The sequence below is a fragment of the Diabrotica virgifera genome, chromosome 2 (assembly GCF_917563875.1).
Source record: "Diabrotica virgifera virgifera chromosome 2, PGI_DIABVI_V3a".
Taxonomy (NCBI): Eukaryota; Metazoa; Arthropoda; class Insecta; order Coleoptera; family Chrysomelidae; genus Diabrotica; species Diabrotica virgifera.
The window spans coordinates 230,920,577-230,937,209 of record NC_065444.1 but is presented as its reverse complement, the minus strand read 5'-3'; the positions used below and the strand labels follow the sequence as shown (position 1 = coordinate 230,937,209).

General features: G+C 31.7%; 1 protein-coding gene across 5 annotated transcripts in view; it reads left to right on the top strand.

Moving 5' to 3' along the window:
* LOC126880481 (ATPase family AAA domain-containing protein 2-like) overlaps positions 1–16,633 on the top strand; it is a 168,646-nt gene that overhangs the window by 138,657 nt on the left and 13,356 nt on the right. For all 5 annotated transcript variants that reach the window (XM_050644343.1, XM_050644341.1, XM_050644345.1 and 2 more), the window contains 2 exons: positions 1,732–1,898; positions 5,435–5,643. In XM_050644343.1, the coding sequence (XP_050500300.1) occupies positions 1,732–1,898; positions 5,435–5,643 (376 nt within the window). The remainder of the gene's footprint in view (positions 1–1,731; positions 1,899–5,434; positions 5,644–16,633) is intronic.

Genomic DNA, 16,633 nt, shown 5'->3' with positions numbered 1-16,633 from the left:
TATTAAAAGATATTTTTTATAGATAATTATCTAATCTACATTTTTTGTTAGAACTAATTTTATGAGAAAACTTACCGTTTCGCTGAAAATCGCTAAAAACCATATTTGATTACCTTTGACCCCGCGTAAATTTTTTAGCTCGGGTCTGATTTATGAGGACTTTTTAGATTTCATTTGATTTATATTTATGGTATTTTGAACAATCCTGCCAATTTTCAGCTTGATGGTGATTATTGTAGCCTCACTCCTATTTTTGAGTCTAACTAGACCGGTCTATTATGTTTCCTTTCGATCCAGAGACGATGCACTATCTCCAGACAGCTGTTTCTGTCTTAGTTCCTGTCTGCAGTCTTAGTAGCAGTCTGGTGATAGTGCATCGTCTCTGGATCGAAAGGAAAACATAAACTGTCTTTTACATTTCTATCTTTACTCAGATTTGAGAACTAGGAACTTTCTTTCGGACCGTTTTTTCCTGGACGAATGAAAGCGGGATGTGACTGCATATTGTAGAGTCCTTTTCGCTTTCTTTATTCGTCGTCTGTTGTCGTATAAATTGTAAAAGTCACAGATTAAGGATGTACCAGAAAGAAGTTCCAACACGAAAAGTTTTCAGATTCAAATAATTATTTACGGGAAGATGAAGTAATTCATCTTTCAATTGCCAGATGACGCTAGTCACCTATTCCATTCACGTCAGTTGCGGTGTGGGGGATAAACTCTCGGTGTTGGTCACTTATGCCCGGTTGCACCAACAGATCTTAAGCTTAAGTCGAGAATATCATAAGAATTAATATAATATAAATATAATATATTACAATAAGAATACCATAATATAATAATAGATATAATTGATAATAAGGTAAGAATCTAAAATTATGGTGCAACGTAAGTGATACTTAAAGAGGCCCTATCTATAAGTAGAGCTTAGCTAAGCTGGAGCTTAAGATCTGTTGGTGCAACCAGGCATTAGAGTATGGAGTAGCAGGCCTACCTTCTCTCCGATGAGACTCCAACAAGAGTCGAAAATCGTCGATTCAGAGTGCTGGACTGCGCGCCGTATTCTAAGTGAAAAATAAGATTGTTTTGCCTTCGCATTGCAACTGAATAAAAATGGAATTTTTATTTTATTTTTATATTGGTCGTTACTTCTTTGAGTAACTAGGTCCATTTTCTGTTGGAATTTACCAGCTGAACAGACGGAGTCGTGAATTGTAAGTTTTTTGAATTCCCTCTTGTCTTCTTCGCTTCAGCATCCATTTGGCTTGCATATTTTAGAAGCCATGGAGGTGTTACCAAGGCAATGGACCAATAAGTTTTCAATATACAAATCTTTTAGTAATATTTTAATATTTTTTAAATATTATTAATATTGCTATTAGGATTGAAAACAACTTCATCTTTCAATTGCCAGATGACGCTAGTCACCTGGTCCATTCACGTCAGTTGCGGTGTGGGGAAAACCCTCGGTGTTGGTCACTTAGAGTATGGAGTAGCAGGCTTACGTCTCTCCGATGAGACACCAACAAGAGTCGAAAATCGTCGATTCAGAGTGAACTGCGCTCCCTGTTCAAAGTGAAAAATAAGATTGTTTTGCCTTCGCATTGCAACTGAATAAAAATGGAATTTTTATTTTATAATTATTTACTATTTAAATTTTTATTAAAATGGTGAATTCTGTATCTGAAACTTTTCGCTTTTATTTATAAATAATCAAATTTACATGGTTTTTAGAATTAATGGATGAAGGTGAACAAAATCATCCAGAAGGAAGTACACAACCAGATTTGAAAGCTGACGGCAAAGTAGATATTAATAAAAGTAATAGAAAAAGAAAAAAGAGTAGATGGCAAAGAGGTGAATTAGGGAAAAAGAAGAGAAGAACGTTAGATAATTCGCAGGTAAAGTTTTTAACATTTTATTATATTATACAACAAGAAAGCTATTGTGAATTGATTTGATAAAATATTATTTGTTTTTGAGAATGTGACAGGCGTATTAACTTTTATATGCTTCTTTTCATGAGCATTTTTTAGTGCGTCAGAAATGATAGAAAAAAAGGTAAGTCCGTGATAATATACATGTTAGTGACATGACATTTTAGTTAAATCTGACAGTTGTCACATTTTATTTGCAATTTGGCATAAAAACAAATCAATTGTGTTTATTGCATTTATAAAATGGTATTTTCTTTGATTTGTATAGTCTTATAAATTGTACAGATTATATTCGTAGATATATTATATAATTCGTAAATAATTTTTTTTGATTATAGCGCCATCTATTGACAACTAGAATAAATGTTATAAATGTCACCGACGAAATGTAATCACCGACGCGACGTGCGTTTTTTTCTGCCGCATGCAATTTAATGCGTTAGAAATAATCGAAAAACTGTGACGCACTGAAAGATCCTCATTAGAAAAAGCATACGTTGCAATAATACACTAAATGACCAATAGTCCATTTACTCACGGTTTTTGCTCCGAAATTTAAAGAGCCGCTTGGATTGACATGAAATTTAGCATATACATAGCTAACATGTCAAAGAAAAAACGTGATATTGGGTGAAAAAATATATGTTCAAAATAGGTCAGGAAGTGGATAAACTGACTAATTCTAAGCAACTTTTGGTTCAATAGAGTTTTTTCACTAAGTCAATAGTTTTTGAGTTATTTGCGAGTGAATATGTTCATTTTTTTAACAAAAAAAAAACACGTATTTAGGCGGGTTTTCGCAAATAACTCAAGTAGTAAGTATTTTATCGAAAAAAACATTCTTAACAAAAATATAACTTATAAAAAAAGTAAAAAAATGAAATGGTTTATGTATGAGGTCCGTAGACCTAGGAGAAGCAGAGTTGTAGCTAATGAAAAATAGATTCTTATTCGTCAAATTCCAAATTGAATATTTCAACGTGAAATAACCAAAAATGAAGCACTTTTCGGGGAAAACTCATCACAACTTTTGTAGTGTTTAAAAAAAAGCTTCTTTTTTGTTTTTTAAAAAGTTCCTAGCATCAAAAGTAAGCAACTTACACTCAAAATAAAGTTGGTCAATTTTTTTTCGTAAAAAAAAACGTGAAAATCACCCCCTAATTAGCATTTCAAATGAAATTAATCGTTACCGCTTCACAAGTTGCTTTACTTTCTTTTGAGCTTAACTTACTTACTTTTGATGGTAGAATCATTTTTAAAAAACAAAAATAAAGCTTTAAACACTTTAAAAAACTTGTATTTTCCCGAAAATTGCTTCATTTTTTGGTAATTTCACGTTGAAATATTTAATTTGGAATTTGACGAATATGAACCTATTTTCCATTAGCTAGAACTATGCTTCCACTAGGTCAACATACCTCATACATACACCATTTTTTTTTTCACTTTTTTATGATCTATACTTTTGCTAAGAATGTTTTTTTCTATAAAATACTTACTTTTTGTGTTATTGGCGGAAAACCGCCTAAGAACGTGTTTTTTTTGTTGAAAAATGAACCTATTCACTTGCAAATAACTCGAAAAGTGTTGACTTAGTGAAAAAACGCTATAGAACAAAAGTTGCTTAGAATTAGTCAGTTGATCCACTTCCAGACTTATTTTGAAGGGATATTTTTTCACCCCGCAAAGGGGTAAAACTCACCCCCAGGGAAAAAGCACACACGGGCACAATATCACGTTTTTTCTTTGCCATGTTAGCTATGTGTATGCCAAATTTTATGTTAATCCAAGCGGTTCTTCAAAATCCGGAGATTTTGCAATATTTTACCGTGAGTGAATGGACTACAATACCTAAAGATTATAATCATCAATTCTGTTTTTGAAGTTAACTAAAATATTATATTACTTAATATACAGGGTGTCCTGAAAAGATTGGTCATAAATTACACCACAGATTCTGGGGTCAAAAAGAGGTTGATTGAACCTCACTTACCTATATACAATAGTGCACACAAAAAAAGTTACAGCCCTTTGAAGTTATAAAATGAAAATCGATTTTTTTTCATATATCGAAAACTCTTAGATATTTTTTATTAAAAATGGACATATGGAATTTTTATGGCAGCAACATCTTAAAAAAAATAAGTGAAATTTGTGCACCACATAAAAATTTTATGGGGGTTTTGTTCCTTTAAACCCCCCAAACTTTTGTGTACGTTCTAATTAAATTATTATTGTAGCACCGTTAGTTAAACAGAATGTTTTTAAAACTTTTTTGCCTCTCAGTACTTTTTTGATAAGCCAGTGTTTATCGAGATATTTTGAATATTTGTCGAATCCACCACATATTTGTATATGGTTAATGGTTAAGTATGATTATAGACACCTGTTAATAATCTGAAAATTTATTTATAACTTACATTTTTAGGTATATTTTGAAAAAGAAGCCACATCTCGGTAAAATGTGACTTATCAAAAAAAGACAAGAGACAAAAAAGTTTTAAAAACATTTTGTTTAACTAATGGTACCATAATAATAGTTTAATTGGAACGTACACAAACATTTGGGGGGTTTCAAGGAACAAAACCCCCATAAAATTTTTATGTAAATCTATTAAAAAAGAAGCCGCATCTCGATAAAAACTGGCTTATCGAAAAAATACTAGGGGCAAAAAAGTTTTAAAAACGTTGTGTTTAACTAATGGTACCATAATAATGAATTAATTGGAAGGTACACAAAAGTTTGGGGGGGTTTAAGGGAACAAAACCCCCATAAGATTTTATGGGTTGGACAAATTTTACTATATAATTTTGTTTAAGATTTTCCTGCCATAAGAATGATACAATGACATGTCTATTTTCAATAAAAAATCTCTAATAGTTTTCGATATACAGTAGAACCCCGTAAATCCGAACCCCGCGAATCCGAACTTTCGGCAAATCCGAACCAACGGAAAGTGAAATAAAATTTAAAAATTCAAGACGAAAATTTAAAAACATGTTTATTATACAGAGTAAAGCCAGAAAATTGGACAATGTAGGATTACTAGGACTTTGACATTTAAAATTTCTTAAAAATAAATATTATACTTTAATATTATATAGGTTTATAAAGTGTTTATAAAGTTTAAACACAAACTTACTTTGGTTCTCTCGTAGTCAACTTGAGTCCAAAAATATTGTCCACACTCTTGCGAGAACTTTTGGCTACTCAAAATCACAATGAAACTTTGAACTACTAGTTAAGGCTAACTTTCGGTTAATCCGAAATTTTCGGAATCCGAACAGGCTGTCCCCCCAATTAGTTCGGATTTGCGGGGTTCTACTGTATTGAAAAAAATCGATTTTCATTTTGTAACTTCAAAGGGCTGTAACTTTTTTTATGAGCACATTTGCACTAAGGTAAGTTAGGTTCAACCGAACTATTTTTGACCACAGAATGTGTGGTATAATTTATGACTAATCTTTTCGGGACACCCTGTATATAAATACATTTTCAGAATGGAGACAAAGAAGTATCATCGTACGAGTCTAATGATGAAACGGAAACCAAAATAACCCAATATCATCCTGCCAGAGCCAGTGATAACGCCACTTCAGGAATAAAAGACACTCCCACCGGAAGAACAGCTGGCGATTCAACTGCTCCGCTCACTGTTAACTGTGATATCAATAGTAGTATGAAAGCAGACACGTCGTGTCATTTACAGTAAGTATTTAATCGTTATAGTTTATGTATAATTTCTTGATCTTAACACTCTTCACAGAAAAGTTTGCAAATTTGTTGTGACTTCTTAACTCGTTTCTCTTAATTCTTTTCACAGATTTACTTTGTACGCAAAACAATATCTTTCCTGTTCTTATTTTTAAACTCAAATTGAAGAGTGGAAATTGGAAAGTTTAAAAATTATAAAAGTGGTGAAAGTGCCATTTTTTTCAAGTAGTTGACGTACAGTTGAGTCCCCGAGTCTTTACCCGTGCGTCATCATTTAAAGCATACGATTTAAGTCGGAAATTTACTAAACGCAACAGTAAATGACAGAAAGTGGGTATTATTCTGATCACGGGTTATAGTATAAAATTTGACGTTATCAAATAAATAGAATGTCAAAGGGCCTAGCCGGGTAAGATGATGAAAAGTGCCCCCAACTCGATTCGAATTCCATATAGGTCACCGTTTAGCATATATAGTGAAACTAACTTTCTGAAATTTTTAGCCCCCAGGTGGTCATGTAACCCACCTAGAGCCTAATTAGGGTTTTTATGTTTTTACTTTTTATCTCAGCTGCATCGAGAACTAGCGAAAAACTTTAAATAAAAAAGTTGTAAGCTTTAAAAAGTTCTGCCCGAAAAAAATTTTTGTTTTAATTTTTGGCAGGAAATTTAAATTTTAGAACGATTTTCAAATTTTAAATGAGTATAAAAAAATAACTAAGACATTCGTTTTCACGAAAAAAATATATAACGTGTATTTTTGCACAATGTTTCACCCTGAATTTTTTGAAATTTTTAAAAGTGGTGAAACGCACCTTTAAAAATGAAAAACCGCATTTTTTCGGTTTTTTTTTTTCGTTTTTTGATACAATTTTATACATGTTTTTCAAAAAAGGTAACACCGTCACTAGAATAGGTAAAAAACTGAAAAATAATTGGGGTTTGCTTAATAAAAAATTTTTGTGACGCCATACATTTTCAAGATACAGGGCGTTGAAGAAAACAAAATTTTTACACATTTTTTACGATTTTGCCGAAACTACTGGCAACATTGTAATAAAACTTGGCGGGTTTTAAGAGGTAGTTATTGTGCATGTTTTGACATACAATTAAGGATTTGATATTCATCATTGGCGCGCATAGGGGTAATGGTCTGAACTTTTCAAAGAAAAAAGATAGTAAGTACGCCACTGACATATTTCAAATTAACAATCGTTTTTGAACTCCTCGTTCAATTTGTGACAAAAAATCTATCTTCCTATTTTTTCATAAGACGCGCCATTTTTATTCAAAAAATAAAACATCTTAACCCTTACAAAGTATTCGAACTTCTAGTAGTTTCTACATCTATGTACATACATAAACTCGTATTCTTCTTTTCATGACCATTTTTCAGTGCGTCACAAATTATAGAAAAAAAGGTAAGTCCGTGATAATACACATTTATGACATTTATTCTAACATGACATTTTAGTTAAATCTGACAGTTGTCACATTTTATTTTCAATTTGGAATAAAAACAAATCAATTGTGTCATATTGCATTTATAACATGGTATTTTCTTTGATTTTTATAGTCTTATAAATTGTACAGATTATATTGATAATATTATTATTTTATTTAATAAATAATTCTTTTTTGATTATGGCGCTATCTATCGACAACTAGAATAACTAGAAGAAATGTTATAAATGTCTGTAATCACTAGTGTTGCCAGGTCCGATTTGTTTTTAATCGGTACATAAGCAAAAACAAATCGGGATTCAGGGTTGTAGATCGGGACAAATAAACAACCCCAGTAATGAACGTTTTGGAGTGTAATTTTCAGAGTCAACTCCGAATTGCATGAAAATCTGGTTTTAGGTTCTACTTACTGTCTACTTCAAAGTTGAACTTGTACCGTTGGTTGCTTTTACTTGGGGGTGACACTTACAGTTACCCCTTCTCGGGAATAAAAAACGCGCGTTTAAAGTTAGTCCCAAAATTGATCAACTGACTAACTCTAAAAAACTTTTGTTCTATTTTAAACTAAGTCAGTTCTTTTCGAGTAATTTTATCGAAAAAAATATTCTTAGCAAAAATGTAGCTTTTAAAAAAGCAAAAACAAAATGTATGTTCAGAAAGTCTATAAAACCAGTAAAAGCAAAGTTGTAGCTCATCAAAAATGCGTTCTTATTCGTCAAATTCCAAATCGAATTTTTCAATTTGAAATAACCAAAAAATTAAGCAATTTTTGGGCAAAACCTTTTAAAAATTTTTCAAGTGTTTAAAAAAATCTTTGATTTTGTTTAATATAAAAGTCTCTAGCATTAAAACTAAGCGAGTTACGCTTAAAATAAAGTTGGCCCCTTTTATTGGTAAAAAAAATCGTGAAAATCTCCCCCTATTTCGCACCGTAAATAAAATTAATCGTTACCGTTTTACCATTTACTTTATATGTGTATTGTTTATACGATCTGTAAGGTTTACCGGTTGGGAGTGCTTAATTTTGAAAACAATTGGTTTTATGGTAAAAAGAAATTTTCCTAGAATATTGGAATATGCCCTTTTTTCAAAATAACTTAAAAAGTATTAGGGATACTAAAAAGCTTAAGGAGTAAAAAGTAGGTAGGTTTTGCTTTTATAATAAATATGATAGATCCATTTTGTTTTTCTGTAAGACCAAAATTGGTTAAAATATGGCTGTTCATATTTTGCATACACTCGTGATTAGTGACTCGTTTAGTCCCTTTCAATCATGTAAAAAATACATAAATAAAGTAAATTGTTTGTAAAGCGGTAACGATTAATTTCATTTGGGGCGCTAAGTAGAGGGGGATTTTCACGATTTTTTTACCAAAAAAAAAGGAATCAGCTTGATTTTGAGCATAACTCGCTTAGTTTTGATGCTAGAAACTTTTTTAAAACATAAAAATAAAGCTTTATTAAAAAAGTTTTAATTGGTTTTTCCCGAAAAGTGCTTCATTTCTTGGTTATTTCACGTTGAAATATTTTATTTGGAATTTGACGAATAAGAACGTATTTTTCATGAGCTACAACTTTGCTTTTGCTGGGTCTATAGACTTTACGAGTTCACAACTTTTTTCATTTTTTATATTATGCTACATTTTTGCTAAGAATACTTTTTTCGATCAAATACTTACTTTTTGAGTTATTTGTGAAAATCACCTGAAAACGTGGTTTTTTGTCGAAAAATAAACATTTTCAATCGTAAATAACTCGAAAAGTATTAACTAAGTTAAAATTCTATAGAACTAAAATTGATTAGAATTAGTCAATTTATCCATCTTCGGACTTATTTTAAACGTGCGGTTTTTACCCAAAACTAGGGGTGACTGTCACCCCCCGACTAAAAGCAACCAACGGCACATGCCGTCCAAATTTTCATGCAATTCGGAGTGGATCCTGAAAATTACACAGTATCGCCGTATTTCCCGTTCATTTACCGGACTACAAGGTGTGACTAAGTAAATTATTTATTTTTTATTAAAATTATATTTTTCATTCGATGTTGCCGCTTGTAGGAGTGCCTTGATTTTATAACATAGTTGTAAAATTCACTCCAAGTCCTCCTGAAATTGGTTTTTCGTGGATGAAAATCGGGACATTTCGTGTCCCGATCAGGTACAAATCGGTACGCATCCACAGACCCCTGAAAATCGGGACGTCCCGCGCAAATCGGGACACCTGGTAACGCTAGTAATCACCGACGTGCCTTTTTTTCTGTCACATACAATTTAATGCGTTAGAGAGAAATCGAAAAACTGTTACGCACTGAAAAATGGTCATGAAAGGGACTATACATCCATTATAAAAACTAATTCGAATACTTTGTAAGGGTTAAGATGTTTTATTTTTTGAATAAAAATATATGTGTTATGAAAAAATAGGAAGATAGATTTTTTGTCACAAATTGAACGAGGAGTTCAAAAACGATTGTTAATTTGAAATATGTCAGTGGCGTACTTACTATCTTTTTTCTTTGAAAAGTTCAGACCATTACCCCTATGCGCGCCAATGATGAATATCAAATCCTTAATTGTATGTCAAAACATGCACAATAACTACCTCTTAAAACCCGCCAAGTTTTATTACAATGTTGCCAGTAGTTTCGGCAAAATCGTAAAAAATGTGTAAAAATTTTGTTTTCTTCAACGCCCTGTATCTTGAAAATGTATGGCGTCACAAAATTTTTTTATTAAGCAAACCCCAATTATTTTTCAGTTTTTTACCTATTCTAGTGACGGTGTTACCTTTTTTGAAAAATATGTATGAAATTGTATCAAAAAACGAAAAAAAAAAACCGAAAAAAATGCGGTTTTTTCATTTTTAAAGGTGCGTTTCACCACTTTTAAAAATTTCAAAAAATTCAGGGTGAAACATTGTGCAAAAATACACGTTATATATTTTTTTCGTGAAAACGAATGTCTTAGTTATTTTTTTATACTCATTTAAAATTTGAAAATCGTTCTAAAATTTAAATTTCCCACCAAAAATTAAAAAAAAATTTTGGACAGAACTTTTTAAAGCTTACAACTTTTTTATTTCGAGTTTTTCGCTAGTTCTCGATGCGGCTGAGATAAAAAATAAGAGCATAAAAACCCTAATTAGGCTCTAGGTTGGTCACATGACCACCTAGGGGGCTAAAAATTTCAGAAAGTTAGTTTCACTATATATGGTAAGATAAACGGTGACCTATATGGAATTCGAATTGAGTTAAGGGGACTTTTCATCATTTTACCCGGCTAGGCCCTTTAAGTTTTGCTTTAAAATTTTGGTGCATAATTACAGCTACATTTGAAGTAGCTTAATACATTCTTTAATTATCAAAAAAAGATAGATAAAGATAAAGGCAGTTTTTGTTTTTTATTGATTCAGAGTTGGACCACCATCTCCATATAGTCTATTTCAGCATCCCATGCATCTTCAGTGAAGCTATGCAGTCACAACTCTGAAACAAATATTAACAATCCGGCATGTTTTAGGGAAACCATCGCGATGCGATGATTCCACCTTTTGAGACGCAATCCAGCGACGTCTCTCGCAATGCGAGAGATTATCTTTTATTATCATTGATTAATAAATAAATAAACAATTTAAAAAAAAATTCGATAACATATTTTCTTTTTGTTATTTTATTCACTTTGGCGGAACATTAAACACAAGCAATCCTTAACTGTGTCAACAATCAGCCGTGTGATGGATGACCGAAGTTATCTTTAACGTTTGAGTTAAAGTTAAGATAACTCTCAGGAATAACGATCCCATAACTATTTTGGTAAAACTCGGTGTGATGTATGCGTCACCGTTATGAGATAGTTATTTCTTCAACGTTATATTAGAAATAGCATTTGAGGAACAAAGCTTGAAGTAACAAAGAGAATCTTCTGTAGAAATAGTACAAGTTGGAGTGAGAGCGAGAGATTGTTCGGAACATGCTACAAGATGGGTAGATGACCGTAAAAGTAAAGCACGTCGTCTGCCACCGCCCATGACCGAACAGCAAACAGCTGTTTAGGTTCGGTGGTGTTTCAAACGGTAGATAGAAACAGGGTTGCCAGATTGGTGTGATTTCCCACAATTTTGGGGTAATTTGAAAGAGTCTATTAAAATTTTTCTAAGCAGAAATTGTAGTGGGATTTTTTTCGGGCGGAAAATTATGGAGGATTTTAAGGGGTCATGGTAAATTAAATTTGCGAATGTACATAGAACTGTATATTATATGAATTATGAATTATTTCCAGGGCCCTCGTTGATAAGTAGTATAATTTTGGTTTACTGTTCTCTTCATTTGACTACTAATTTATTAAAATGCGGCAAAAATTTTAATTGGGGGTAGTTATATGAGCTTCAATTTGAGGGAATTTCAGTTTCTAAGTGGGGGATTTATAAAATATCATCTGGTAACTAGATAGAAAGCTCAGTAGGTACTTAAAATAAAATTTCAACTTATATCTCTCGATTTGATTTTTGTATAATTTTTAAAATTGTATTACCCTTCTATTTTTAATTATTAAATTATTAGCTTCTAAATTCACTTGATTTCTGTCTAAAAACAAGTCAAAAGATGAACCTAACCTTACATAACTACAGAGTTATCTCATAACTTGAGGTTTAACGTCGCGTTATAAAGTAACAGTTGATATATCAGATAACTCAAGAACTGTCAAGAAATAACGCAAGTATTTAAGTTAAATATGACATCACACCAATTCGAGAATTATAACAACTATAGGATAACTGTACGTTAACGATACCTTCGGTCATCCATCACACGGCTGAATGAGGTTATTTGTACGTTGTCAAAATTTATCGTAAAATAACATAAACTTATCATAAAATTTCCATAAAACTCCAATATAAAATTAGTCAGACAGCCACAAAAGTAAACAAACCAAAACGTCAGAAATTGTACTTAAAATGTGAAAACATCCCCAATCGTCTTTCTTTGTACTTATCTGTTTTCGATGCACTGAGTCTAGATCGTTCATAAAAATAAAAATACCATGTGTTTTTACTTAATAATAGGCGGCACCTGGTTTGTCATTAGTGTCATGCGTGGAAGAGAATGGTGCTAGATAAAAAGTATGTGTTTTATCTCGCCAGGTATTAATGGCGCACGGGTAAAGACTCGCGGACTCAACTGTAGAAAGGTTTCAGCTTGTCATCCTAACATAGTTTCTAAGTGCCAGCATCAAAATTAGAGATTGCGTGTGATTGCCGAGAAGAAAAAGTTGGGTGAAACGTTATACTGATAAATGTACCAGGTATGCTGATTTTAATTATTTAGAATGGGAAATAAGCCACAATATTATTAAAAAATGATTTTTATTAACGTTTCGACGCCCAAATCGGGTGCCGTTGTCAAAATACAAAATACTATTAATATAAATAAAATGTTGTTGCTTAGTAAAAAAATTCTTCTAATAATTTATTTAATTTGACTCATTTATATCGGCAATTCAGATACATATGATACATTTTAAAGTAGAAGACTTTAAAATGATATTGCCAATATTTATGAGTTGCGTTCCTGGGACGACTTTACTGAAAGATAGTTCATTCGATTACATGAAATCAACCCCAACTCAAGAATATCCGTCACAAAAAAAAAAATCATAGCATGTGATCTGCCTTTAAAAAGACAACCACTTGCAACGGTGACATTAAAATTCTCGCGTTAGAGATCTCATAGTAAATCACGAGGGAAAACCAGGAAAAACCTCGTGATACTATCCCGACATCGTAAGTATTTGGTCTTACATTTAATTTATTCTCAAAATTAATACCAAATTCTGACTTTACTATAATTTTGTTTAAATTATAAATAATATCAATAATACATGGGTATATAAGTAATACTAAAATATAAAATATGTACTAACTCGACTATTGATTTACTAATTGTGGTATTTTCTTTCTATTGACTTCCTCTTTCAGTATGGGTATCCACATCCTACTGCATTCCACCGAGGAATTTGCGACACAATTGGTTTCGTTTAGCATAATTAGAGCCGCTTCTTTGATTTTTCTCTTTTTACTATCTGTTTCTTTCAGGACTATACTTGAATCTCTCCATTGAACTCTATGTTCATTATCCCATGCATGTTGACATATTTGAGATCTATCAAATTCTCTATTTTTAATATAAGATTGATGTTCACTTATTCTAACGTTTAATGGTCTTGATGTTTCACCTATATAAAACTGTTCGCATTCACAAGGTATTTTATAAATACAATTCTTTGTCCTTTCTTGTTCATTGTTAGGTTTAGTTTTAGATAGAATAGATCTCAATGTATTGGTTGTTTTGAATGTTGTTGAAATGTTGAATTTATTTCCTATTGTTTTAAGTTTCTCGGATAGTCCTTTTATGTATGGTATTGATATTTTCCTCGTATTATTTCTTGTGAATGTTGTAGGATCCCGTTCTATGTTGTTCTGTTCCATTCGATCCAATCTTGACAATTCCTTATTTATAAACTTAAATTTATTTTATAAATTTAAATTTATTCCTTATTTATAAATTTAGTCTTAAAGAAGGATACTGGATATGAGACTCAAGTGTATAGAAAACCAACACACACCAACAGATATCTCAATTACAAATCAAATCACAACATCAACGTTAAAAAGGGAATCATAAAATCCTTATATGATAGAGCCAAAATTACTTGTTCTAACGAAAATTCCTTTTTAGAAGAAAAACAATTCTTAACATCTGTTTTATTAAAAAATGATTATCCTTTATCGTTTATAAATAAGGAATTGTCAAGATTGGATCGAATGGAACAGAACAACATAGAACGGGATCCTACAACATTCACAAGAAATAATACGAGGAAAATATCAATACCATACATAAAAGGACTATCCGAGAAACTTAAAACAATAGGAAATAAATTCAACATTTCAACAACATTCAAAACAACCAATACATTGAGATCTATTCTATCTAAAACTAAACCTAACAATGAACAAGAAAGGACAAAGAATTGTATTTATAAAATACCTTGTGAATGCGAACAGTTTTATATAGGTGAAACATCAAGACCATTAAACGTTAGAATAAGTGAACATCAATCTTATATTAAAAATAGAGAATTTGATAGATCTCAAATATGTCAACATGCATGGGATAATGAACATAGAGTTCAATGGAGAGATTCAAGTATAGTCCTGAAAGAAACAGATAATAAAAAGAGAAAAATCAAAGAAGCGGCTCTAATTATGCTAAACGAAACCAATTGTGTCGCAAATTCCTCGGTGGAATGCAGTAGGATGTGGATACCCATACTGAAAGAGGAAGTCAATAGAAAGAAAATACCACAATTAGTAAATCAATAGTCGAGTTAGAACATATTTTATATTTTAGTATTACTTATATACCCATGTATTATTGATATTATTTATAATTTAAACAAAATTATAGTAAAGTCAGAATTTGGTATTAATTTTGAGAATAAATTAAATGTAAGACCAAATACTTACGATGTCGGGATAGTATCACGAGGTTTTTCCTGGTTTTCCCTGGTTTTCCCTCGTGATTTACTATGAGATCTCTAACGCGAGAATTTTAATGTCACCGTTGCATGTGGTTGTCTTTTTAAAGGCAGATCACATGCTATGATTTTTTTTTTTTTTTTGTGACGGATATTCTTGAGTTGGGGTTGATTTCATGTAATCGAATGAACTATCTTTCAGTAAAGTCGTCCCAGGAACGCAACTCATAAATATTGGCAATATCATTTTAAAGTCTTCTACTTTAAAATGTATCATATGTATCTGAATTGCCGATATAAATGAGTCAAATTAAATAAATTATTAGAAGAATTTTTTTACTAAGCAACAACATTTTATTTATATTAATAGTATTTTGTATTTTGACAACGGCACCCGATTTGGGCGTCGAAACGTTAATAAAAATCATTTTTTAATAATATTGTGGCTTATTTCCCATTCTAAATAATTAAAATTGTAAAAATGCCACAAGAAAATAGCTTCAGAACAACATTAAGGTATGCTGATGTTTTCTGAATGCAATGTTTTCTGAATCTGATCGTTTAATAGTAAAAAACCACATAAATATATATTATCCCAAGGGATGTTGGTCAATATTCTAGAGCTAAATATACAAAGGAGTACATTAGCCCTGATTTGAGCATTCACAGATTGTTCAAAGCCTTTTTGTAGATCCACCTGATTCAACAGTTTATAAGTTTTATATTTCTGTATTCATCAAGGATTTTCCTAGCCTGTTTCTGCATGGACAACGAGTTGATACATGCAGTACAGGTGACAAACTTGCATCTGTCACAACTCTACTAGAGCTTCATTACCATAATGACAAGAATGCTAGAGCGTTATTAAAGCAAGATACCATCGGGAACCATAAGTGTTGTTTATTTATGGATCTCTAGCAGGTCGTGTTATGACACGAATGAAACCTAAACAGTTCCTGGCCAATTAGACACACTGTAAGGTTTTATAAAAAATGTTAATTGTGAGGTGATACCAAATAGATTTTGTGTATGTACAAGATACAATATAAAATATGTTGTTTGGTTGTCCATTTAATTGTCTATATTTTATCACAAATAAAACATCATTACTAATGAACTAATATGTATTTATTGACTCTTGAAAGAAAACAGAAATAACGACAATTAAATGTTAATATTTTGTTGAGCCACCTTTAGCCACTATTAGAGCTTTAATTCTGCGCAGGAGACAGTACAGGTTTGCATTGATAGTAGGCTGCCCAGAATTAAAGCTCTAATGGCGGCTAAAGGCAGCTCAACAAAATATTAACATTTAATTGTCGTTATTTCGATATATTGTCGATAAAATATAGGACAACCAAACAATATACATTGTGTCTAGTACATACAAAACCCTATTTAGTATCACCTCAAAAAAAAAACATTTTTTATAAAATCTTATAATGCGTGTAATAATTTGGCCAGGGATTTTATGTGTATGTGGCATGAGGGAGTGCCTTCTCGCAGGCCCAACGAAACTGCTTCATGTCTTCTCCAGTTTGTTTATCGCGGTCTGACTCTTAAAAAGCACTTGGTGATATAGTGTGACAACTGCGTGTACATTGACTTTTTGGTAGCTTACAAGATTTTTCTTACTATTGAACAAAAGTTTCTTGTAAGCAGTCACATCTTTATGTCCTGTGACCGAGACTTTGTATTTATTGAAAAACGCGAGCTAGTAAACTTAAGCTTATGTGCCTTCAGATCTCCATGTAATTAGTTAAGTCCGCAAGATATTCTTCACCTTTTAATATTGTTGACATGACACGTTATGCATTTTGGGACCTAAAACGAGCAGCAAATGAGCACATTAACATTACAAAGCTAAATAGCAGGAACGCTACATCTATACTGATCGAAGCAGCGAATCCTGCACTTGTTAAGATAAACACTAAGTTTTATAATCTCTGAGAATAATTACAGGTTAACGTCTTAAATAAAGGG